The following is a 26255-nucleotide window of genomic DNA, read 5'->3' as shown; positions in this document are numbered from 1 at the left end:
GGCTCCAAATGGATTCTCCAATTGGTCATGCAATTTGCAGACTGACTTGCTGATTCATACACCAGCCAGAAGTCATTTTTCCTGTGGAAGTCTATGAGAGCCTGGATGTTGTGCTCTTATAGATTTGCATATAAATAAGACTTCTGGCCATTGTGGGATTTGGTAGGTCAGTCTGCCAATCACATGACCAGTCAAGAGAACCCATTCGGTGGCCGTATTAGACTCTATTCACATGGTCAAGATGGTTCTTGGTCATATGTTCAAGGCTCACCTAAATCAAATGGTGTTGTAGCCCTTGTGAATTGCCGCCATGCTGTCACTGTTTTTGTTAATATGCAAATGAGCTCTTTGGAGCTACAAGGTTGTTTGCATTACTCCAAAGAGGTAAGCAGCAACCTGCTTTTTGTTTCAAAGAAGGTTTCATGGAAGTATCCCTAACCTATGATTGCATGAATGGGAGAAAATTGGGGGGGAGGGAAAATTTCAGGATTCAACTTGCAAAGAAAACTATTGTATATCAGACTCACGTTCCTGAAGAAGGCTGTGCACGGAAAAGTTTCCACGGCTTGAAAACATGTATTAGGAGAAATTGAAGCGTAAAAGATCCAGCATCACCTTCTTCGATAAAAATGAACTTTTAATGAAAATTCTTAAAAATTCAAGCTTCACTATAACAAGCATCATGCTTTGATAAGTTCACGCAATGAAACACATTGTATCCAGCTGACGCGTTTCGGAAAACACTTCCTTAGTCGTAGTCCCTAACCTATCTATCTGCAGGGCTCATATGATATGCTGTATTCTGGTGATAGACTCTCTCTAAACAAAAATTTAGGAACTCCCTGTACAGAATGGGCGGTGCTCAAATCTGAGTCTCCTTTAGTCAGAAAAGAGAGCAGTTCTCATTTGCCCTATAGAAACTGCACCCCTTAACTCTTCCCCAAATGACCCTGCTCCCTTGTACTATAGCCCTGCACTCATAACAATCTACTAAACACATAAGTGGAACCAATTTTGCAGTCTAGAAATAGTTAATAAATCTTTAGGTGGTAATAGACCAATAAATTAAGCAAAATGGTAGAATCAGTTTGACCTAGTCAAGTGTCTTTCAAGGACACAGTCGCCACACTTTAGCCAATTTTCCAGGCTGGGAGTGTTGTGTATTCACACAGGGTCCTGCCAGCGAGCGGCTTCCTTCCTTTTTTATGTCATGGAATCCAGTGCAGCTTTCTGCTCGGCTCTTACGTGTTCAGTTCTATTCCCTCGGCATTTCCTTACTCAGTTCATCACATTTTCCAGGAACTGTTCAGAGAGCTTGAAGATGGTAACTAAACAAATGACATCAGGTCTTTACTGGCGGACGGCCTACATGCCTGACATATATGCCATGTACATCGAGCCTTGTCATGTGGAGCGTGCAGCCACATTGATTTCATATATGCAAAAGTCTTTGCATTGGAAGTCTGGTATTATTAGTTCTATGATACTTTGTAGTACTTGTATTAGTGATGCATCGCTGCTACTTCACTGCAATATTCAGGGACAGGAGAGTAGGGGTCTAAGCCATGTGCCTCCAAAAACTGGCCCGTGACAACTTTGGTGTTGATTTTTTTCAACCTGGCAAACAGTAGATTCCTGAAATCTTCAAATATTGTATGAAAATACACATTATGGCTGAATCTGATACACAGTAGGCAGGAGGAACAGCCGCCAAGGCCAGACTTGCCACATCTTAGCATGTTGTGGCAGCAGATCCCAGCCCATAGAGGTCTATGATACCATTAGCCTGTGTTTTTAGAACTTTTGTTGTATTGGGATGTGAAGTCAAAATATGTGTGCAAAAATGTGCCCTATTACATTCATGAGAAACTGACCTAATTTGTTCTAATATCAAAACTTCTAGTGGTAAATAGTAGTGTAGTGTCCAGTGCAGGGTCCATCTAAAATCGTGGACTGAAAAAAAACTCAATTTTAATTTTACTGTCTGGGGATGTTGGGGGCAAAACAATGGATACCCGATGGACTGCATTATAGTCAGAACAATAGAATGAATTTGTCTTTTCAATCTGTTCTTCTGTTCCTATGATGGAGCATAAGAATGGACAGAATAACAGATGGGGAGTAATGTTAACAATTCATTGGGAACCAGGAGCTCTATCTCTACATAGACAAGATCAGTTTTACATGTGATATGCAAGTATATATACACGCAGCTGTTCACGTTGTCTTTTAGTATGAATCTTGCATATGAATTATGGAAATGTAGATGGGGCGTATTGATGTTTGCTAACCCATGTAGTATCAGTGATGTGTCCTCTGGGTATCAGACCTGTACGGTTACATATGCAGTATTTCCAAAGTACGCAGCAGTACCTGCCCTGAAGGACAGAAAGCTCCCATAGTTCTTTGCTTCTTTGTGGGAAATGTATATACTTGATGGTCCCAGGTAATGGCTCAGCTAAATCTACAGTATTTACAAGCTTTTCAGGAAAGTGTGGTCTCTAAGTTTTGCCCTTGTCGGTATTAGCGTTGTTCTTTCACCCTTTCTCCAGGGTCACCTATAGGCCCCGTCTTCCTGTAGGTCCTGATCCCGACATACCAGATTCTAGTAAATTTGCCAATATACAAACTAGGAATTGCATTGGATTATTAGAATCACGCCACTGTATATGTTGTAGAAAATTGTGACCTGTAGGTCATTGGAGTACAAATCTGAGCGTAGACGTATTTATTACCCGGTCAGACAAAGGCAGGCTGTGTTCAAGAAGGAATGATTTACTAAGACAAGTTCTGCAGAAACAGTCCTCACAGAACCTTTGCCTGGAGCCATTTCACAGATATCTCAGATTATTGAGCAATAGTTTACTTGTACACAGCGATTCCTGAGAAGCAGAGACTTGGGCGACATATAGCTAAAATAGCACTTGTACCCATTCAATGTCCTTTGTCCTGAATACAGTAGGACCATTACACTATAAAACAAGATTGTTATCAAAGTATGGCTAAGGCTCTGTTAGGAGTCTCCATCGCAGAAAAGTCAGCCATAGTAGTACAGAATTCTGCACTATTGGGTCAAGTACAATAATGGAATCCTTAATAGAAACCCCACAAACCCCATTATATTCAGTGGAGTCCATGTCCCTCATAAGACGAAAATGGTATGTCCATTAAGGTCTCTAAAATGTGGACTAACAACAGAAATGTGTAGCACTGATGTCAATGCAACCTAAAATAGATAATACACTAACATAGCTGTACAGTAGTCTTCCTCAACCAATGGTACGGGGCCGATGTGGTATTGAGTTCCTCTGCATGTGGCTTCCAATATGTTGACAGAGCTCATACCATTACTAGAGCTTGGTATTAGCATCAGAAGCCAGATAGCTGCCAGCAAAACTAGCATAAGAACCATGTATGGGTTGTCATAACTGAAAGGAGTCTGTCACCAGAACACATGACCACTATACAGCCTTCTACGTTTGGTGTCGAAGGACAGCTGGAACAACTTATCAGTGCACGGTCCTTGGGATCAGACCTTCACCATCCAGATACTGCCTGCCCTGAGGATACAAAAAAACCCGTAATATCCAGCTCACCCTTGTATAGTAGACGTCCTGCCGTGGTGCACGGAGCCAGGTGGACTTGTCCTGAGGATAGGTCCAATATAAAAATTGCCTGGAAGCCCCAACAAACCCCTTTAATTCACAACATGCTCCTAGTTTCAGACTTTTCTCACGCCGAAATCATGGATAATTTCAGATTCAGCAGGACAGTTATTGAGGTGGAGGAGTTACACAGGCTCTACAGCAGCAACTATCTAGCAGGTCGCCTAATGTTGTATTTAGACAGCAAATTATAAAAAAATAATATACTGCAAAGGTTTCCATGGCATTTAAATCTGATTTTCTGTTTTAGTATTAGCTGTGGCTAAATATAACTTGGGTGCCTGGGGCCCAATGTACAGCTACGCGCAAACATTAACCTGTTTGCAAGTGACTATAACCTAGTTTATTAAATGGATGCAAAGACTGGTTGAGATGTATGCTATCTGTATGTGTGCTGTGCAGCCCCCGTGTTGGGCTGGGGGCCACTGAGGGATTCACCTGCTCACCTGTGGGCCAGTCCAAGCTTGCTTGTTGTATTGGAAAGTGTACAATAACAATGCTTCATAACTTAATATATTCATAGACATGTACAAACCCAAGATGCACACCATGTATATGTACTTATGCAATAGGCCATCTGCATGCCAAAATGTGTCATATGTTTTTGTGTATTACTATGGAAGTCAATTGGCGATATCGGCCTTATCTGACGCACTAAGCACCAGTGGAGTAGACACGGGTCATACGGGTCTATACTGAACCAAACACTGTAGATCACTGAATTTTTATTCCAAATATAAAGAAATCACCATCAGTATTGACATGGTATAACAAATGAAGGCACTCATACGGCTCATCTCCCCCATAACCGTCCAATTCTAAACCTGATTTACACCCCCCTCTTCGTATAGAGCTGCATAATAATATATACATATACGTTCTATAGATTCATCTGATCTGGATTTACACATATACACAACATTACTTACAGCGTCATATAAATATCTCATTCAATATATTTCCTGAACGGTATAAATATACAATTTCCTACATCATCATGCAGGGCCTATACACGAGCTTCTATATGTATATACATTATATGGATGAGAATACCAGCAGATTTACATCAGACATACAGACCCTATAGCTGAGGCATAGGCACCTGTCCTAGAATAATAATCTTGTATATACATGCATCAACTTTTACAAAAATAGCTTTTTCAACGATAAAATTCTATTGGACCAGGTGGGCGAAATTTAACACTATAAAGGAAAACCTTTGGCGTTCACGGGCCTGAGAGAACTGAAATTGCGCTTGAAAATGGAAGAAGGGAGACTGAGTTGACCATGTAAAATAGAAAAAGAGTCTGTCGCGTAACATGAGAAAATGTCTGACCTTTTATCATACCTGACAAAAAAAAAAAAAAATCTGTTTTATTTACTACTTTGTGACCGGGCCACGGGTCCGGGATTTTTGGTAAATGCGGTTTTGAAGACTAGAACTTTTTTTTTTTTATTCAGTTGGGTTATATACAGTAAATATCTTTTATATCTTTTTTTCGGTGATATATTGTGCTTTATTATTTGTGTAAATTTTTTTATTTTTGTTTGTATTTTTTTTTTTTTAAATCTGGACAGAGGAGGAAAACTTGTCTACTTTTGTCTGTTTTTTAGTCTTAATTGTTTAATTTTTTTTTAACACATTGTGCCCTCGATAAGGCCTTAAGAGACCATGGGGGCTTTGAACACTACATATGGTTATGCACTGATCGGGAAGGCAGATATGTACGTCCTTGCAGAGTTAACTTCTCACTATATACACAGGGACGTAACTACCAGGGTAGCAGCTGCCACAGGGCCAGGGACATTAGGGACCCGGTGACAGCTGCTACCGCTGGAGTTACTCCAGCCAGTAATGGGCCCTATTTACTTACCAATCCTGGCAGCGGTTGGGATCGGTAAGTGACGCCGCGGGCCCCACAAACACTATTATTATACTCAGGGGTCTTTTCAGACCCCCGAGTATAATGATCGGAGGCCTGGGAAAAGTAGAGGAACATAAAAAACAGTGTTACTTACTTCTCTGGGTTCCAGACAGGCTTCGGGCCTACTTGTGTGACATCTCGAACGTCATTGAAAATGGCTGACACCACTGACGAGTGCAGCGGATCCAGGGATAGGTAAGTAGCAGTGTTTTTTATGTTGGTATCCCCTCTCGGTCTCCAATTATTATACTCTGGGGTATTAAAAGACCCCAGAGTATAATAATTGTTCATGGATGTCCACAGTGGGGCATAATACTGTGTGTAGGAGCCACTACGCGGTATAATGGTATGTGCAGGTGCCACTATGTGGCGAGGGGGGCCCCCATGTCAAAAGTTCGCCACGGGGCCCCACCATTCCTAGTTATGCCACTGCATATATATAGTCAGGTGGTTGTCAAGAGATTCATCACAATTGTGGTATCCACCCTTCAAGTCGTTGGAGTTGGAGCCAATTTCTGACGGTCCTGGGGGTAGGACTTAGATGGCCCAATTTTACCTACAAAAACATTTGTAACTATTAATCAACTTTGAAGATAACTTCACGTCAATGGGGCTGAGATGCAACAATACACACAAATCATGGATGGGTGCAAAACTGGCAAAAGGCAGCCATGTTTGTCTAATCCTGTACAGTCCCTTTTAATGCATTGTCTAAGTATGCATTGTGATTGTCAAGCGCATATTCTGTGTAACACTATGTACTATGAAGCTTGCCAGTTACATGTTACCCAGTATGGAGAGCATACCAGTCTCATTCTCCATAGACTCCAGTTATGAATGTGCATAGATGTAGCTTATACACAGGCACGGGGATGGTTCTGTCCTGTATTGTCCGATCACATATAGGAGATAGTTCTGTCCAGAGTAAAAGAGGTAACGGAAACATTTCCCAGAATGTGCTGGATCCAATGGCACAAAACCAAAGTCTGTTCTGAATTCTTTCCTGATCCCGCCGAGCTCAGTGCGGCCTCTACAGAGCAGGATCCATGCTTCCTTGGTCACCTGCCAGGCATATTTGCAGAGTAGCAATCCAGTGACCTATGACTTCAGTAGCTTCTATATTCCAGGGCATGACTGGAAAGATGTGTCTGAGATTTCACAGCCGCCATTTTGAGTTTTCATCTCACAGTATCTCAATGTCCCACTTCTGTGTCAGAACATTCTCCTGGACCTTGTTGACCACTATGTAGTTTTGATCGTAGTAATTTCCACCTATGTAAACAAAAAGACACAAGAGTGATTATAGATGGTATTGGTAACAATCTAACCCTTCGTTCACATCTGCGTTTGCATTCCATTTGGGGAGTCCGCAAATACCAAATGCATTTGCAAGCGGTGTGCAGTGAAAGCATTCGGATCCCCATAAACTATAATAGGGTCCGTGAGCTTGATGCGAGATCTCCGCAGGGAACATACAGACAGGAAAGTAGCTCACTATCTACTTTCCTGTCCACATAATTTGTGCGGGCAGCATGCGGCAAACACACGGACCCCATTATAGTCTATGAGGTCCGTGCGCTTTCACTGCACAGCGCTTGTCTTTCAGAGGGTCTTTCATGTTCTTTGGCACAGGCGGTATGATATACCATTAGAATAGGTCATTCACTTATGATCAGTGGAAGTCTAACACCTGGCTCCTGCACTGATCAGCTGTGTACAGAGCCATCTACTAGGGTACAGAGTTGCAAGCTTATGACACCGTACACTGTAAAGACCGGTTGTGCTATTGTACTTTATCTCCAATTATAAATGAATGAAAACTGAATTATGATAGTGGGGCTTGGCCACTATACAGTGTACTGAGCCATCTGCAGCTGATCAGTCCGGGGGCCTTGTGTTCGATCCAACCATATTCAAATTAATGACCTACCTTGATTCATTTTTATTTTTGTACAACCTTTTTAAAAAGAACAAAGACGGAAGATATGTCTTGACCCCAGTAATGCACCCTAAAATAATGGTTAAATCTCGTACCTTTAAGATCAAGAACAAGGTCATCACTTATATATGAAGTAATTGTCCCATCTTTATTGATCCTCCACTTCTGTCGTGTCTTTCCATGTTCTGCCCACAATGATACCTTGGACCCGGGGATATTTTTGCCTCCGATGACATCCAAGCATGAATCATTTGCCTGAAATTTCCCAAAAAAGAGATATCAAGAATATTATAATCCCAGACATGTAAAGATTCTCTTCTCTCTGATCTAACAATAGCACCTGCTCCTGTTTTCTAATACGAAGGTTTTCTAATAATGAAGGTATTTACCCTGTATTCAATGTCCAACCTGTTAACAAACCTCGCTACCTCCACTAGGTGGCACTACAGAGATGGCTTTCTTCTGGGAGAGACTAAATCTGCATATCCTTTTACCCAGGGAGCACTGGGCCTGCCCTATACTATGGTGCTCTCTGCAGGAAGTAAACTGTACCCTATCCCCAATGGGAATATGTGAATATAATGGCAATCTTATAATGCCTGTCAAACTGATAATTGTACAATATATACTACAGCGGATTATGTTAATGTTACCTTGGATTTTAGGAATCCTCTGCAAAAATACCAGATCTGAGTGGTCTGTCCATTCCTTGGAGCAACACTGACAAAGGTCGCTCTTGAATCTTTCCCAGTGACTGTCAGGTACTTGTCCTTGTCCCTGTTTTTGACCATGAAATACACTGGAGGCTGCAAGAAGAAGCAAGGTGTGTATCACAATCTATCACAGGTGAATCAATACACAGACATAACTTCCATCTTTATACGGGACCCCCTCAGACTTAGGGGCCCTGGTTTAGGTTCCCTAGGTGTCTTTCTTATCGGAAGGGTTCTCTGAAAGAGGTGTCACAATTCTAATAAACCAAATTTCATTCTAATAAACCATAGAGCATGAGTCTGACAACTCACGAGAGTAACTAGACTAGACTAGGACTGTGGAGTCAGAGTCATGGAGTCGGAACAGTTTTAGGACAAGTTGGGAGTCTGAAAAGAGTCACAGATCCTATCTTCAAAAGAAAATGGTTCATTATTTTTTATTATATTACCGTATATACTCGAGTATATACGGTATACAGTTATTGTATAATTGATTAGATGTATAGTTACATATTCACTTTCATAGGAATTCAGTCATTGGTTTTTTTTGTGAATTAGAGGAACTCTTACTACATCTGTTTGACTTTTATGAAAGAGTTTGAGTCGGACCAGTAGTCGGAGTTGGACTGTTGTAAAGTAGAAGAGTTGGAGTCGGTGTTTGGCCTACTTATGCTACAGCCCTGGTCTCCGCTTGGCCCACCAGAGTAGCAGGTGATCCTCCGGAGGGCCCAGGCTCCAACACAATAATGGTACAGCAGAAGAAACCTAATCTTGAAGGGTAAAGTCTCTTTTCTAAGGTTTGTTGGAGGGTGCACTTACAAAATCAATATATCTAGTGGACCCAAAAAATCTCAGTCTGTCTACAGGTATCAGAATGTAGAATGTTAAAGAATCATATTCTCATGGCCTGGGTCAGGGGATAATCGTACACATCAGGGAGAGTGTGTGCCTACATAGCTCGTACGGAGACTTACAAGTCATTCCTGCTCCACTAGGGATTCTGGGTAAAAAATATGCAAATCTATTCTCCAGGATGTAATTAGGAGAACCGTGCACTCTGTATGCTGCCCTCTAGAGGGCAGCATCCTTAACATCATGCATGACTCAGTTAAAAAGTCTAATATCATGATGCGGATTTAATTGCCAAATTAGTATTTCTATTTCAAAAGGAACAGCTTCCCAGCTATGGACAGCGCTGTTTCGGCCTATTGGGCCTCCTCAGCATAGCGTAGGGATACTGATTTGGCAGAGTGAGAGACTATAGACCAGGGTCAGGGGATAATCGTACACATCAGGGAGAGTGTGTGGCCTGTCAGACATCGATCTGGCCTGGTACGTGCATGGACATTCATCTTTTTCTTTTGGCTATGTGTATGTGTATTGCCAAGTATGTATTTTACATCATTTACGAGTCACTGACATGTAGTGTTAGTACGGGGCCAATGCACAGGAGGGGAGAATGTTATTTCCTGCTACGTCCAATGTTTTTCAAGCCCTACCTATGTTCCTAGTACATCAGCTAATGTAACATGATGGACAGCTGCTAATAACTATGGCCTTCAGTTCACTCTACTTTTCATCCTGTTTGCCTTTTGTCTTTATGACTTGCTTATTGATGGACTGTCACCAAGGAATGATCAATGAGCGCAGTTTACAGCTTGTGTTACCTGTTTCACAGGGCGCAGGGACCCAATAGCTTTCCAGCCGCTGAACTGTGACCAGTTTACAATTTTCTGTGGATCCAGTAGCATTTGTCTTCCAAGGAAATTGGCGCCTTCAAATGCAATCCATCTGAAAACGTAGTGAACATGAGAAATGGGTTTAGATTAATAAAAGTATATTGTGACATATACAAATCTTACGTCTGGTTTATTGAAGTGGGACAAATCGGAAAAGGCTAGTGGTGAAATCTTCATGAAAGCAGACACATTGGGGCACATCTACTAATCCTGTCTAATATTTAGTCAGTGTAAGTTACATTTAAGGTAGTTGCAGATTCACCAAATTTATTTTTCAGACTCCAACCTGGATGATAAATTTGCTGCAACTTTAGGCTGAGGCTCCACATTGTGGAAATGCAACTTAAAGGGATTCTATTAATAAAATGTAATTTTTTTCTGGGTACCATGTTGGAATAGCCTTAAGAAAGGCTATTCTTCTCCTACCTTAAGATGTCTTCTCCGGGCCGCCTTTCGGTATAAAGCACAGTTTTCGTCGGTATGCAAATGAGTTCTCTTGCAGCACTGGGGGCGGTCCTCAGCGCTCAAACAGCACCGGGGGCATCCCCAATGCTGTGAGAGACCTCTCCAGTGCCACCTCCATCTCCTTCTGGAATGGCCTCTCTTTGCGTCTTGGCCGTTTACACAGTATTGTAGTATAGTAGTAAGCAGACATTTTCTTGTGGTCGGTGGACATGCACAGTCGGCTTTGCCCTACGCCCAAGGTCTAGAAGTTTGAAGCCACCGCCGGAAGAAGATGCGAAGAGAGGCCGTTCCAGAAGAAGATGGAGGCGGCATTGGAGAGTTCTCTTGCAGTATTGGGGACGCCCCTAGTGCTGTTTAAGCACTGGGGACCGCCCCTAGTGCTGTGAGAGAACTCATTTGCATAACAAAGAAAACCGTGATTTATACCGAACGGCCGCCCGGATAGACATCTAAAGGTAGGAGAAGAATAGCCTTTCTTAAGGCTATTCTGACGTGGTACCCAGAAAAAATTGCATATTATTGATAAGATCCCTTTAAGATAACCTTATCTTATGGTCTGAAGAAGTTAGATGTCCCACAAATTATGTGTGAGGTTCCCGTACTTAAAGGGTCACTTCAGCTCACAGGTTGCAGCAGCAATTCTATGTAAATTCTACCATGTCAATGTAATATCAATTCCTCCAAATCTATTAGGATCTGCTATGGACAAGGCTCCCTATCTATTATGTACGGAGAGGATTGCATTCCCAGCATGTGGCAGAACATTAGGAAAGGTGCCTTTGAGAAAAGCAGGAAGGAATATTATTTTATTATGCGTTCTTATATTGTACAGCATATGTTTGTCATTGGCCTCTCCCTGATGTATCCTCCTAGTGTATATAATCTCCAGAGAAGCGGCAGAAATAGATATGTAACCGTCAGCGCTTTCTCCTCCCTACTTGACAGGTACATATGTTCCTAGTCAGGCCGTAACAATTCTTCTGTGAATCTGGAAGGTTTTATATCAAGGTTGCATATTAAATCTTTATAGAAGGATCATCCATTATACCGACATGGCAGATCTATCCCAATGTGTTTTCTGTGGCTCTACAAAGGACTGTAGGAAGAAGGAAAAGCTTCTCCATAACGTGCGACATAATACATGAGAAATTAAGTCTAATATAATATGGGCAAGGTCACACATCGGGGGATCTATTCCCATTGCAATACTGTAGCAACATGTCTGAACTTCTATTGCCCATAATGTTCAGGAAAGCAATTATCGGGTATGGTGGAAAATGTTGACAGAAGTTCATGACTGTTGGCTTTAAGGTGTAATCTCTATGAAGCCTTCAAAAATAATCAGCTTTTCCCCTGACGGTGCATGCCTGGATGTCATCCAGAGATCACACTGCTTTATTAAGAGATCTAGCCATAAGGTTGGCACGTGCATTCCCCATAAGACAAATAACCCCCGGTATAGAGATATAAGTCCTCCAGTCGTCCTCTTCTGTCAACTTGGTTAAAATTCTATCCTTCTATTGTTTACCTGTATCTGTTTTTTAAGAAACTGGGTGACACCAAATATAGTCACCCTCAATGCTCTTAAAGGGATCCTATCATTAGAATCCTTTATATCTAACTAACATGTAGGAATAGCCTTAAGAAAGGCTATTCTTCTCCTACCTTTAGATGTCTTCTCCGCGCCGGCGGTCGGTAGAAATTCCTTTTCCGTCTTTATCAAGAGAACTCTCCAGCGCCGCCTCCATCTTCTTCAGGAACCGGCCTCTACGCATCGTCTTCCGGCCTGGCTTTCAATCTTCTACGCATGCACAATTGGCTCTGCCAGTGGGGAGAGCCGACTGCACCTGCACGTGGCCACTTACTACAAGAGTTCGCGGAAGTGGCCACAAAAAAATGGCCGCGCGCAGGTGCAGTCGGCTCTCCCCACTGGCAGAGCCAATTGTGCATGCGTAGAAAATTGAAAGCCAGGCCGGAAGATGACGCGTAGAGGCCGGTTTTTGAAGAAGATAGAGGAGGCTCTGGAGAGGTCTCTCGCAGCATTGGAGGCGCCCCCAGTGCTGTTTGAGCGCTGGGGCCCGCCCCCAGTGCTGTTAGAGAACTCATTTGCATAAAGACGGAAAACTGAATATCTACCGAACGGAGGCGCAGAGAAGACATCTAAAGGTAGGAGAAGAATAGCCTTACTTAAGGCTATTCCTACGTGTGATCGAGAAAAAAAAGGATTCTAATGATAGGATCCCTTTAAAGGGGCCCATACCTACAGTATATCAAATAGGGTTCTGAATGGAGGGACCATGTCTTTTATGGGGACACACTGGTTAGTTGACTTATGCTCGGGGGCTCTTAGTTATATATATTAAATGTACAATACTGTTGTACAAGATTTAGGGGGCATTCACACTACGTAACGCCAGCGTGTATCACAGCCGTACACGCCGGCGTTACAGCAGGGCTACCGAACACTTCCCATTCATTTCTATGGGAGCCGGCATGCGAGCGCTCCCCATAGAAATGAATGGGCTGCTTCTTTCACTGCGAACAGTCCCATTGAAGTGAATGAGAAGTGCCGGCGTATACGGCAAGCTCTGCTCATGCCGAGCCGTACACGCAAGCACTTCCCATTCACTTCAATGGGACTGCTCGCAGTGAAAGAAGCAGCCCATTCATTTCTATGGGGTGCGCTCGTATGCCGGCTCCCATATAAATGAATGGAGCGGCTTTATACGCCGCTTATTCTGAACGTGTTTTACGTTCAGAATAAGCTTCAGTATACGTAGTGTGAATGCTCCCTTAGATAGGAATGGAAAATGCTGCCTTGTAAAAATGTTTTCAGAAACAGAAGTGAATGAAGAAAAGAGAAATGTTCATCCCATCAATATTTGGTGAGACCTTTGCCCTTTGCCTTCCATCAGCTCTTCTCGGTACTTGCAGACAGTTTTCGCACAGAGATCTATATGAATACACTACATGTGGAGCTCAATGTATAGGTCGATTGTCCAAAACTAATTATTTTTGGGCATGTTATGGGGTCTGTGACCACTGCATGGACATAGATGACACTTCGGTCTTGTCTGAGTCTGTTGAGTCTTTCCCACGGTCTGTCTTCTCCCTACATTCCTTTTTCATTCTCTTCTCCCTTCCAGCAGGACTAAAGTGATCACAACAATGACGACTATAGCCAAGACAAGGCTGGTTTTTGTAGAAAATGAGGCCCTGGGCAACTAGAAAATAGTGCTCCCTGCTTGCTCTTTTTAAAAATTTGTGTAACTTAAAAAGTCGAACAAAAAATACCGTCATAAGATGCTTAAACAATACCCCCATACTGTGTCAAAACAAGGGTGGATTCACACTACTGTTATTCAATGCCCGTTGCTGCTATTAAATGACAGAGGCAGATGATGCCCCCTCCATGTTCACATTAATGTAAAAAAGATGATGGGATGCAGCATTACAAAAGACAATTAACATGATGGAAGACAGCGTCTCTCATATTTTTTACATTAGAATCAATGGGAACTGACACAGATGGAGGAGAATCCATCTGTGTACATTACCCTGATGTTGTTAATGTCCATTGCTGTCATCCTATGATGGATGACGGCAACGGACATTAATAATGGTAGTGTGAAAATAGCCTTAAACCGATACATAGAGCTCTCATAGACAGGACACCGACTCTGACTCCTTCATAAATAGCTGACAGCCATGGTCGCACAGAAGCAGAAAAGACTACCCATCATATCGCTGAAGTTGCCAGCATCCATTCATAGAGGTTTGTAGAACGTGTCTACAGTAATATGCACGAGTGCAGTCACGTTCCTTACAATGACATATCAGACTTGCCATTCCCGATACCAGTGCTGAATACATTAAGCAGAGCCATAATCATAACTAAACAGGAGAATGTTTGAGATTTTAAGTAAATTATGGGTAATGTGTTTAATTTCCAGACACTGTGACAGACATCCAATCTCATGTGCCCGCCTTGCGTTTAGTTTGTTCTCCATTAGCCATAAATTCTTGTAATGCATTTAATCTGCTGTCACTACAGATAACTGCGCCCTGACACTCCGTTACATGACGCCATGATTTCACTTTATTTTTCACTGTAAAAGTAAATTAAGGCCACAAAATCTGATGCCTTCAATTTTACTGTCAGAGGATCATTTACCAACAAGCTCCAAATGTTATCAGCAGCCGAAACCTCAATATTATACAGTGCTCACTATAATAATCCAGTACTATAACAGCAGTGTATGTGCAGGAGTGCTTAAAGGGGCTCTCCGGGTGTGCACTTTAATGAACTGAGTATATAGTTCATGATATTGTGTGCAGACCTCAGGAAAGAATGGGGTAAAATCATTAAGAATCTAGGTAATTCTTTGGTTTAAAAAGTCACAAATCAGTTTCAGTGGCACTCGTAGGCAATGGTTGGGGCCACTGGTCGCAACAAATTCATAATTTACACCACTTTTGTGGCATAAATTATGGCAGAAATCTACTTCAGTAAGGAGCATTGGAGAAATAGAGTCCTGGAGGATGTGTCTAAATGTTGACAAGGTGTGACCATCAATCATTATTAAAGGGATTCATTAAAATCACATTATTTGTTGATCACACGTAGGAATAGCCTTAAGAGAGACTATTCTTCTCCTACCTTTAGATGTATTCTCCGGGCCACCGTTCAGTAGAAATCCCTGTTGTCGTTTGTATGCAAATTAGTTATCTCGCAGCACTGGGGGCGATCCCCTGGCGCTCAAACAGCTCTGGGGGTGTCCATAATGCTGCGAGAGAACACTTCAGCGCTGCCTCCATCTTCTTTAGGAACAGCCTCTCTGAGCATCCTCTTCCGGAGTTGGGTTCAAACTTCTAGGCCTCAGGCCCCAGGCAGACAAGAAAAATGGCCGCTTACACAGTAAGTAAGCGACCATTTTCTTTATGGGCTGTGGGCAAGCACAGTCGGCTCTGCCTGAGGCCTAGAAGTTTGAAACCAGCTCTGGAAGAAGACGCGTAGAGAGAAGATGGAGGCATCGCTGTTTCTCTTTCTGCATTGGGGACGCCCCCAGTGCTGTTTGAGTGCTGGGGCCCGCCACCAGTGCTGCTAGAGAACTCATTTGCATACAGACGAAAACCGGGATTTCTACTGAATGGCAGTGCGGAGAAGACATCTAAAAGAAGCCTTTCTTAAGGCTATTCCTACGTGTGATCGAGAAAAAATGTGATTTTAATGGTAGAATCCCTTTAAGTATATCCATGGGTCATCAGGGCTGGCGTACAATACTCTAGTCTTAATGAATCCGCCTCAATGTCTTCGGAAGACAGTCCCTTTCCATGTACACTTTTTGTGGCATATAGATGTCGCAGGGAAATTATGAAACTAGGGATTTGATCAAATCCTGGAAGATGTTAAAACAACAACTCTGTTGGGTCACTTCCCTAAAGAAAGTCAGTGATTTCATCAAATCCCTGACCTGTTTTAGTGAAATGATGAAATAACACAAGTCAGAACTCGCACAGCTCTATCTTTCTCTTGTTATCACTCCCCCCTTAAGGCTGCATTCACACGGGGTTCTTTGGACAGGATTTTTACCCAGGAAGCCGCCTCAGAATCCGCACCAAAAACGCCTCCCACGGCTAGCCGCGACTGTCACGGCATTCCAAAAGTTGCGGTATTCTACTCTGGATTAGGCCCAAATGAATGGGCCTAGTTGGAAGGGAGTGTCGCGCCGTGGAATCTGCGTCAAGAAAGGGCAGGTCACTTCTTTTTCCTGTGAGTGGGAAGAAACCGCTCGTGGAAAAAGGAAGTGAACAGATCCCATTGCAGTCAATGGGAGGTGTTTTTTTGAGCCGGATTCTGAGGCGGATTCCGCATCAAAATCCTGTCCAAAACACCCTGTGTGAAACCAGGTTTACCTCACTGCTCCGTGTCGCTCTTCTGAAGAACTAACTAAGCACATCCTTGCATAGCCTTTAGAAAGGCTATTCCACACCTACCTTTTGTATGTAAATCGCTTCAGTAGCTTTTGAATGAGCCTGTTTTTATTCATATGCTAATTAATCTCTTGGTGCACCCTCTTTGCTATTGTTTCCTATGTATCAGTACAGCTGCTGCTGCTGCTGATGATGACTCAGCCTCCTGTTTGCGCATACACAGATAGGAGAGAATAGCAGAGACAAGTGCTGCCGGGAACTTCCTGTGCTGGCTGGAGGCTAATTAGCGTATGAATAAAAACGGTTTCATTCAAAAACTACTGAGGCAATTGACATACTTAAGGTAGGTGTGGGATAGCATTTCTAAAAGATGTCATTAGTTAAAAATGACTTTTCCCAATGATAGAGCCCCTTTAATGAAATATCAGGATGTGTTTTGAACAAGCGGCATGATAAAACCTTTGTGGACTCACATAAGTGATATCAATGACATTTGCTGATTATAAATAAAAAAGTGGTCGAATACGTCATTGATGGGTTAGTACCGGTAAGATATCTGTGTGCAAGGCCTGACTATAGAGAGGGAAGAAGGCGCAATTGCCCAGAGGCCTCCATTACTTAGTCTTCCAGTCCCCTCAAGAACTTAGCTATAGATATGTCTATATTATATGTAAGGAGATGTTATCGGCAAAGTCAATCTGTAATCTCACAGTAACCCCTTCTCCAGATGACAGGCTGCTATGTCAGTCTTCCCCTAGGCTAGTTTTATAAAAATCACAGACTCCATACCAATATGCACATTATCTATGACACTGAGAAATGGATGCAAGAATAACAAGCATGTGCTTTGCTCAGACATCTAAAAAGCGTAACATTACAAAGGCTCCCAGTAATCTAACCGGGGAACCAGTGCGGCCACATTCTGTGGTTGGCGGGAAGTGGTGGCGGTAACACAAGAGCAACCACCGGAACAAGGGCCGTGGAGTAATCCTTTTTTTTTATTAGCAGGCTGGTTTATAACAAATCTGTCCCGGGGGTATAGCCATGTATGCCAAATAAATGCCAGGGGGTAACATGCATCAAGATCTGAGTCAGGACAGGTCAAGTGTTCAGATATTGAGTTTGTGTGTTTGTTGCACTTGTTGGTTTGTTGTTACATTATCTTGATTTTTAGTATGGGACTAGTATTACTTTGCTTGTGCCATCGCCATATTATGCCGCTATATTATAGAAGTATTCGGCCCACGTGACATAGATTACAGGTAAAGAATAGATCTTTAATACAGCATTCAACGGAGCATATCATGAGCAAGAAACTGACATATAGGAAAATACACATATATACCTGTACATAATAGGCCCCATAGAAAAGTATAGGTGATGCATCTGTTCATAGCACCCAGCAGCGGTGTAACTAGGAATTGCAGGGCCCTGTGGTGAACTTTTGCCATGTGCGCGCCCCTGACTGACGCCAAAGACCCTGACCGACCCCCCCCCCCCCAAATTCCTGCGTGCACTATTATGCCCCATAGTGGCCCCTGCACACAGTATTATCCCCCATAGTGGCCCCTGCACACAGTATTATGCCCCATAGTGGCCCCTGCACACAGTATTATCCCCCATAGTGGCCCCTGCACACAGTATTATCCCCCATAGTGGCCCCTGCACACAGTATTATGCCCCATAGTGGCCCCTGCACACAGTATTATCCCCCATAGTGACCCCTGCACACAGTATTATCCCCCATAGTGGCCCCTGTACACAGTATTGTACCCCATAATGGCCCCTACACACAGTATTATCCCCCATAGTGGTTCCTGCACACAGTATTATGGACTATAGTGGCCTCTGCACACAGTATTATCCCCCATAGTGGCCCCTACATACAGTATTATTATCTTTTCAGACCCCAGAGTATAATAATCAGAGACCAAGATGGGATACAAACATAAAAAAAACACTGTTACTTACCTATCCCCGGCTCTGATTCAGTCCTCGGTGGTGTCGGCCATATTCAATGACATCCGGGATGTCAAATGACCCGGGACGCAGATTCCGGTCAGGTGACGTCAGGGACGTCACACGAGTAGGCCCGGAGCCTGTCTGTAGCCCAGTATTTTTTATGTTCTCTTACCTCTCCTGGGCCTCCGATCATTATATTCAGGGGTCTGAAAAGACCCCAAGTATAATAATAGCGTTTGTGGGGCCAGCAGTGTCACTTACCGATCCCAGCCCTTGCCAGGATTGGTAAGTAACTAGGGCCGGTAAGTGAGTAACTCCAGCCGGTAACGGCCTATTAAAAGAAAAAAAAAAAAACACGCAGCGGTAGCGGCTTCCGCCGGGTCCCTAAAGTCTCAGGCCCTGTGGCAGCCCCTACCCCGGTAGTTACACCCCTGGCACCCAGCATATCAACCCAACCCTGTAGGTAGATAGGTTAGGGTCACCTGAATCACACAGTGTCTCCCCCTTGTGAATTGCTGTCTCCATTGCCAACATATTGCTGTTTTTGGCAATAGGCAAATATGACTTTTGGAGCAACAAAAGTGTTGCCATTGCATAAAGACAAAAATAGCGATATCTCAACAACAGGGGCCGCGATTCATAAGGGGGGCACACTGTTTGCTTCAGGTGACCCTAACCTATCTGGGGCTGGAATGATGTGCCGGGATCTGATGACAGACTCCCCTTTAAGGCTCGGTACAAGATAAGGTGATTGTATATACAACAGAATAGTGAAGAATGTTGTTTTTAGAGTTAAAGATGTCATTGTATGACATAAAGACTCTTACTGACTTGTGAATAAGAGGGGCAAAAGTTGTCAAACAACAATTCAGCAAAGTTCACAAATAGACACAAAAATAATCCCAGTAAGTGACACATAGAAGAATGTGCAAATATACCGGGGCGTACCCAAATACCAACACTGGAGACGCTCAGAATTTCCTTTCACAAATTGTTTAATTTGTAGGTGGAAAGTAACGTGACAGTGTCAGTGGAAACTGCGCACGACGGATACAGTCTCTACAAATACAACACATAGTTCTGCAACGGCTGCACCTTGTCAGGGGAATGCAGGTAGGATTCTCCCGCAGGGTAAGGCCTAAATTACCCTCAGGGAAACCTACACAATGTCATTTGGCCATTTACAGTAGTAATATTGCATGTCAGCCCAGGGGCGTTACAATAATGGCGCAGAAGTAACAGTTGCATATGGTCCTGGCGGGCTTAGACTGGTCACAGGGTAGCAGATGAATCTTCTGAGGGGCCCCTGACCTAAGGTGGTCCTTCAGCCCCATACCCAACCAAAAATTGTTGGGCTGCCCTACGAATCCTTCATTAATGGTAGTAAATGGAGTTGCACTGTGACCCCTAGAGTGCTGCCAGTTAGTATATATTCCCTCCCAGGCCTGGTACTGCCAGGACCCCCAACACCAACCATCTTGCTGCTGGTTGAGCCCTGCTGCCACATGGACACATATGAATTTGCTAGACACCTCAATACGACACTAAGCCATGGTGTATATATATATATCACAAAACCCCAATTCACTGTAAATATACAAGTATTGCACATTCAGCAATTCCTTCATACACTTTTGTTATTACGAATACGAGTGGAACTGATCTGAAAATCCAAAATCCTGCCGAGTCTTCTCTGCAGCCCATAGAATGACAAAGATTGTTTTCCAACAGCCTGTGTCTAATGCGATATAGATGGATATAGAGATGGACCGCAGGGACGCACCAATGCATTGCTCCATTATCAGACTACCCCCACCCATAAAGGAAGTGATTCCAATAATAGACAATAGAAGAGAATTGCTGTATACTCAATTCCCTAATACACTGAAAGGGGAGCCTGCACATTAACCCTTTATTTAATATCATACATGTTGAGACTACATAAGACAATGCAGGAGACAGAAGAGGAGACATGTCTCCGGCATACTCAGCCACTTGTCATATTGCTGCAATGAATAGGCTGAATCTATTGTTGTGAGGCCAGGTCTGGTTCTGGCCTTAGGCAGGATCTTACTGGATTTACAAGTTAAAACGCCAGCCACAGTATATAAATGTGTGCAGCTTCCTATGATGTAAGCATGAGTTCACTTGAGGTTTACAAAAGATGAGCTTATGCTTTAGGGTTTAGATTCTGCCATATGTGACTGCATGCAGCATATACCATGACACTAGCCAAGGGACCCCAACATAAGGGCGCTGGTGGCATTCACTGTACTACAATGTGCTTTACAGGATAAGTATCTACATGCTGGGGTTTGGTTAGATGAATTCGGAAGTACACTATCACTAACATGCAGAGCTCTGGAGTCGATAGGCCAAACCGATTCTTATTTTTTCACAGCCCAAATCCTGCTTTGACTGCTGACTGCCAAAGTCAATAAAAAGCAGTAAAACTCACTGCAACACGGTGGCTCAGTGGCTAGCACTGCAGCCTTTCAGTACTGGAGTCCTGGGTTCAAATCCCACCAGGAACAACATCTGCAAGGAGTTCGTACGTTCTCCCTGTGTTTGCTTGGATTTCCTCCCATTCATATAGGGCAGCAGTGGCCAAACTTTTTCAGATAAGGATTCACTTTTTCTGGCGTTTGAGAGACATAATCCAGCCAGGGAAAGGTGCAAGTGTCCCCAACTTCCAGACACCAAAGTAGCCCCATATTTGTGACAGTAGGCACAGTCACGCTAGGTTCACACCTGCATTCGGGTTTCCGTTCGGGGGTATACTAGGAGATCCCTCGAATGGAAAGCTAATCCACGTAACAAAGTGGTTACCTTAGGAAACCTGCAAACCCCATAGACTATAATGGGGTCCGCCCAGTTTCTCCCGGAATAAGGCAAAAAATGCAAAGAGAAAAGTGTATTGCAAGCAAGTCTAACTAAATCAGAATATAAATCTATGCCAGTTTCTAACTAAATAGTTCCTAACTAGAGATGAGTGAACACTATTCGAAACTGCCGTTACAAATAGCACGCACCCATAGGAATGAATGGAAGCAGCCGGAACGCAGGCTTTGCTGGCGGCCGGCCGCTTAACCCCCTGCGTGCCGGCTGCGTCCATTCATTCCTAAGGGTGTGTGCTATTCGAAACGGCAGCTTCGAATAGTGTTCGCTCATCTCTATTTCTAACTAATTTTGATTGTTACTCACGACAGAATTTGCACAATATCGTAGGCAAGGTGTGGTTCGAGGAGTAAGATGAATGTTGGGCGCAAGAAAGGGCCTTGCACCAAACGTGCCCCTCAAAATTTTTCTGGTGAAGTGGAAATGAGGATTTTCCCTTTTCAATCCTCCCGTTTTAAGCTAAACCCACATAGGAATAGCCTTAAGAAAGACTATTCTTCTCCTACCTTTAGATGTCTTCTCCGCACTGCCGTTCCTTAGATATCCCGGTTTTCGTCCATATGCTAATTAGTTTTCTCGCAGCACTGGGGGTGTCCCCAGTGCTGCAAGAAAACTATCCAGCGCTGCTTTCTTCTTGTTTACCACCTCTGCCTTTCCTTCCTTTCTCCCTTCACAGCACCAACTGCGCATGTCCATCGCCATTTTCCTGTGGCTGAACAGGAAAGAACAGGTGGAGGCAGCGAACAGAAGAAGGCGGCGCTAGATAGGTTTTTCGCCGCACAAGGGACGCCTCCAGTACTGCGATAAAACTAATTAGCATATGGATGAAAACCGGGATATCTAAGGAAAGGCAGCGTGGAGAAGATGTCTAAAGGTAGGGGAAGAATAGCCTTTCTTAAGGCTATTCCGACATGGGTTTAGCTTAATACGGGATTCTAATGATAGAAGCCCTTTAAAAATATCCATGAAACTGGCGTACAGGGCATAAATCTGTTGAATAATACATGAATACGATAAAATACATTACAGAATATTGCAGAATGATTTCTGGTACTTACAGTCCTCTTCTGACCCATACAGACTGAGCATAAAAGTGAAGGTCCTTGCTAAGGACTGAGGTCACAGCTTCCTCAAAGTGCAACTCTCTCCCTTCACAAGAGTCCAGGGCAAACAGACTGATAGAAGGTTCAGCAAAGACCTGGAATTAGTAATAAAAGATACAATGTTAAGGCACTGTCATATAATGATATAGATGATCATATACAATGAGACCTTCTTGAGACACCCAGTCTTCTTGTAGACGAGTGGTCCTCTCAAGAAAGATCACTAGGGTGCATAGTATATCGCGGAATCGAAAATATGGCGTTGATAAAGTCACGATCTTCTCAAAAGGAGGACTTTATTTCTTACGGTATCACTATAAAAACTGCAGGGTACCTCAAGACAATCTGGATTCTGGGAGCGTGAGTGGCGGAGACGGAAATCTGGCTGACAGCCTGACAACTGAGGACGACTGAAGGACTTGTATTTATAGGGAAACACAGCTTAAGAGCATTGTTAAACATTGTAGGTCTCTGGTTTACAGCTAAGAGCCAATATATGTCGTCCTAGCAGAGTTGTGCGGGTAATTGTTGGCATAGGACAAGCTGAAGACAGCTTTATAGGGCTCCTTGTATTTACTACAGACTGTGTAGAGGTGATCATTTCAAGCATGATGAAATATATTTACGGGCTCCAAGTGTTGATGTCAGGATCATGACCCCTGCTTTCTGCAAGTCCTGCCACTATGCAGGAACTTTTTGTTCTTTCCTTATGATAGCTATAAGCACCCTGTGGTTTCAATGTGACCGATTGCTCAGGGAAGGTGAGAAAAAATCCAACTCCATCCGATTCAATAGGGAGGCACCTATCAAAGGATGCAAAGACTTGGAGTTGGTAAATGTCTCTCTTTATAGGGGACCTGTGTAAGGACAGGATATTACAGCTGTAGGTCTGCTCTCTTGGATACCAGGAGTGCTTCAAGAATACACCAGAAATATAGTTTATTGAGTCTGGTGAGTTCACGAGGAGAGTTCTCCCCAACTCTGTGACTGTCCCAGAAAACCCCTTTAGGTTAGGGCCCCTCATGGCGTAAATAAAAAAACGCCGCGTTTCCCATCCGCACATTGCAGAAAAAAAAACAGACGCTCTGCGTTTTCCAAAACCATTGCTTTGACCCGCTATGTGGGGCCTTAGACTTAAAGGGATTCTACCATTAAACTACCTTTTTTTCTAATCAACACATCGGAATAGCCTTAAGAAAGGCTATTCGTCTCCTACCTTTAGACGTGGTCTCCGCCGTGTCGATCAGTAGAAATACTCCGCCCCTTCTGGCTTCTCTTGCTCTTGTAGTTCTATACAGGAGCATAGAGAGGCCACCCCAAAATGGCCGCCGGCCGGGTCCTGTATTGAACTGCAAGAGCGGCTACCCAAAAATGGCCTCCGGTGGCCATTTTTGGGTAGCCGCTCTTGCAGTTCAATACAGGAGCCGGCCAGTGGCCATTTTGGGGTAGCCGCTCTTGCAGTTCAATACAGGAGCCGGCCGGCGGACATTTTGGGGTGGCCTCTCTATGCTCCTGTATAGAACTACAAGAGCAAGAGAAGCCAGAAGAGGCGGAGTTGATGCAGAAGAAGGAGGCGGCGCAGGAAAGAGCTCTCAGGCAGCAATGGGGATGCGCTCATCGGCCTTTCAGTGCTGGGGCCCGCCCTCATTGCTGCAGAGAGCTCATTTGCATACCGGTTAAAACCGGTATTTCTACGGAACGGCGCGGCGGAGACCACGTCTAAAGGTAGGAGATGAATAGCCTTTCTTAAGGCTATTCCGACGTGGTAATTAGAAAGAAAAGTAGTTTGATGGTAGAATCCCTTTAAGCAGTTTTCTAAAATCTGGATTTGTAAATGGTGTACCCATAAACAGGCAAGGTGCTGAATGAAGGTATATGGACCACCTTATCCAGAAAATTGGCTTAAATGGTTAATAAATCCCCCCCCATTATCTGTACTACTTATCAGTATCTGATCTAAATAATTCACTGCAAGTCTTGAAATGATGAAGAACTGAAGCCTTACGTATATTCCATTATACAAATGTAATGCAGTTACAGATATTAAGGCTCTGTTCGCATCAACATTGTCATTTCCGATTTCTGTCCTGTCAGAGGAGCCGAAAACCAGAAATGACAGAAAGCAAGACCCGTCCCATGACAGAAACCACCAGACCGACCCAACTGATTTACAGTGCGGCCGTCAGATTTCATCATGTGGACAAAATCAGCGCTGCATATGGTGGACTGTGCGACCAAGGGGCCAAATGGGGCTTCCAAGACAGATGTAAGCGCAGGATTCTGGCTGAAGAAGTAAAAGAAATATTACTTGTTTCCTTAATACCTATCTGCAGACTGTATATGTAATACTGAATAATTCAGAAGACCGGCGGACTACGGACATCAAAAAAATTACATTTTCTATCAACCTTTGCAAACGGAGAAACAGATGCTACAAATATCTTACATAATCTATTGGCTTGATGTATTTGATCACAGCTGTAGGGCATCCACACGAAGCCAAGTCTGGAAAATGCCCCTCTTCTAACACACACAGACTGTGGCAGGAGCCGTCCTCGTAGAACAGCAGCCAGCTGGAAGAGACCGAGAGTTTGACAAGTATATTATTATGGGTCAATACGGAGGAAGAAAGTACAATCTGGAATGTAGCGTGACAAAATAAGTAGCGTCAGGGGGACTAAAGCTGTCACCTTACCAACCTTAAAGGGGTTGTCCCATCTCAAGGATCCTATCTATACTGCTAGCTTATGTGGATTTAAGACTTTTCCTAAATACAATGCTTCAGCAAAACTGCTTTGTTTGGCCGCTATCTGAGATTATTCACTTCATTGTTTACACTGCGTTTCCATAACCACAGACCTGGGGATGATCTTATCTCTCCATCCAGGAAAAAGTGCCATAGCTCCCTGCTCTGAGGGGAGGGGGGGGGGGTCCTGAGTGCTTGGGGCAGCTTGTATTTCTGAGCTGTTTATCTCCCAGTTATCTGGTCGGCTAATTGAATTTTGCTGATAAGGGCTGAGACAGGGAGTCCGTTACCTCTGCATGTAAACACAGACCAAAAACTGAGTTTATTGCAAGCTGACTATTGGTCCTGTAGAATGTAAATTTGGGATTCTCATCATCTATCAAATCCAGCTTTGCTACATCAGCTTCATGTTGTGCATCTTTCAGTGTTACTGTGGTGATTTATTTACAACCATCCCTCCTTACTGACTGCAAACATGTACTGCTATGAAGAGAGATAGCAGAGCTGGTTTTGTCTGGGAGACAGCAAGTGAAACTCCGCCAACCAATGTATCGAGAAAACCAGGAAGTGAACAGAGCACACAGCCTGCAAGTAGGTGAGCGGGCGAATTGTGAATACCCCTTTAAGAACTTGGGGTCCCCAGTCCCATACCTCCCCATTTTCACTGGGCAGCTGACTTTCCAAACATAGGAACTCTCCGACAATTAAGGGTGCATTCACACGGTGTAACGTGCCGCGTGATGTGGCACGTGTACGCCGCGTGACCCTTTGCATGCCGTACACGCTCCCATTCATTTCAATGGGAGCGGGGATCGTATGCGCCGCGCTAGTTTGCAGCCGTGAATAAATGCACGGCCGCAACTAGCGCGGCGCATACGATCCCCGCTCCCATTGAAATGAATGGGAGCATGTACGGCATGCAAAGGGTCACGCGGCGTACACGTGCCACATCACGCGGCATGTTACACCGTGTGAATGCACCCTAAAGGTATATTCCCAATAAACATTGCTCCGGAACATCTCTATGATATGGGATGGCAATAAAGGGGAGGGCTATAAAATAAATGTGCACTGTTCCTTACTTGCATCTTCCTCTCCATCCTAGCACCGGGTCGCTACGAATCCTCCTACTCCATTGATATACAGAACAGCTACAGCAATATACA

General features: G+C 43.7%; 1 protein-coding gene across 1 annotated transcript in view; it reads right to left on the bottom strand.

The window, feature by feature from the left end:
- Positions 1 to 4377: 4377 nt before the first annotated feature.
- The window catches only part of CRYBG3 (crystallin beta-gamma domain containing 3), a 150315-nt gene continuing 128437 nt past the window's right edge, over positions 4378 to 26255 (bottom strand). Inside the window, exons 17-22 of the mRNA XM_075263569.1 lie at positions 24790 to 24916; positions 22299 to 22438; positions 9910 to 10033; positions 8183 to 8335; positions 7625 to 7784; positions 4378 to 6862 (exon numbers count right to left, since the gene is read on the bottom strand). Coding sequence (XP_075119670.1) covers positions 6774 to 6862; positions 7625 to 7784; positions 8183 to 8335; positions 9910 to 10033; positions 22299 to 22438; positions 24790 to 24916 — 793 coding nt within the window. The 3' untranslated portion in view covers positions 4378 to 6773. The remainder of the gene's footprint in view (positions 6863 to 7624; positions 7785 to 8182; positions 8336 to 9909; positions 10034 to 22298; positions 22439 to 24789; positions 24917 to 26255) is intronic.

This window comes from Leptodactylus fuscus, chromosome 2 (genome assembly GCF_031893055.1).
Source record: "Leptodactylus fuscus isolate aLepFus1 chromosome 2, aLepFus1.hap2, whole genome shotgun sequence".
Taxonomy (NCBI): Eukaryota; Metazoa; Chordata; class Amphibia; order Anura; family Leptodactylidae; genus Leptodactylus; species Leptodactylus fuscus.
The sequence above is the reverse complement of the archived record's forward strand: the minus strand, read 5'-3'. Positions and strand labels throughout refer to the sequence as shown.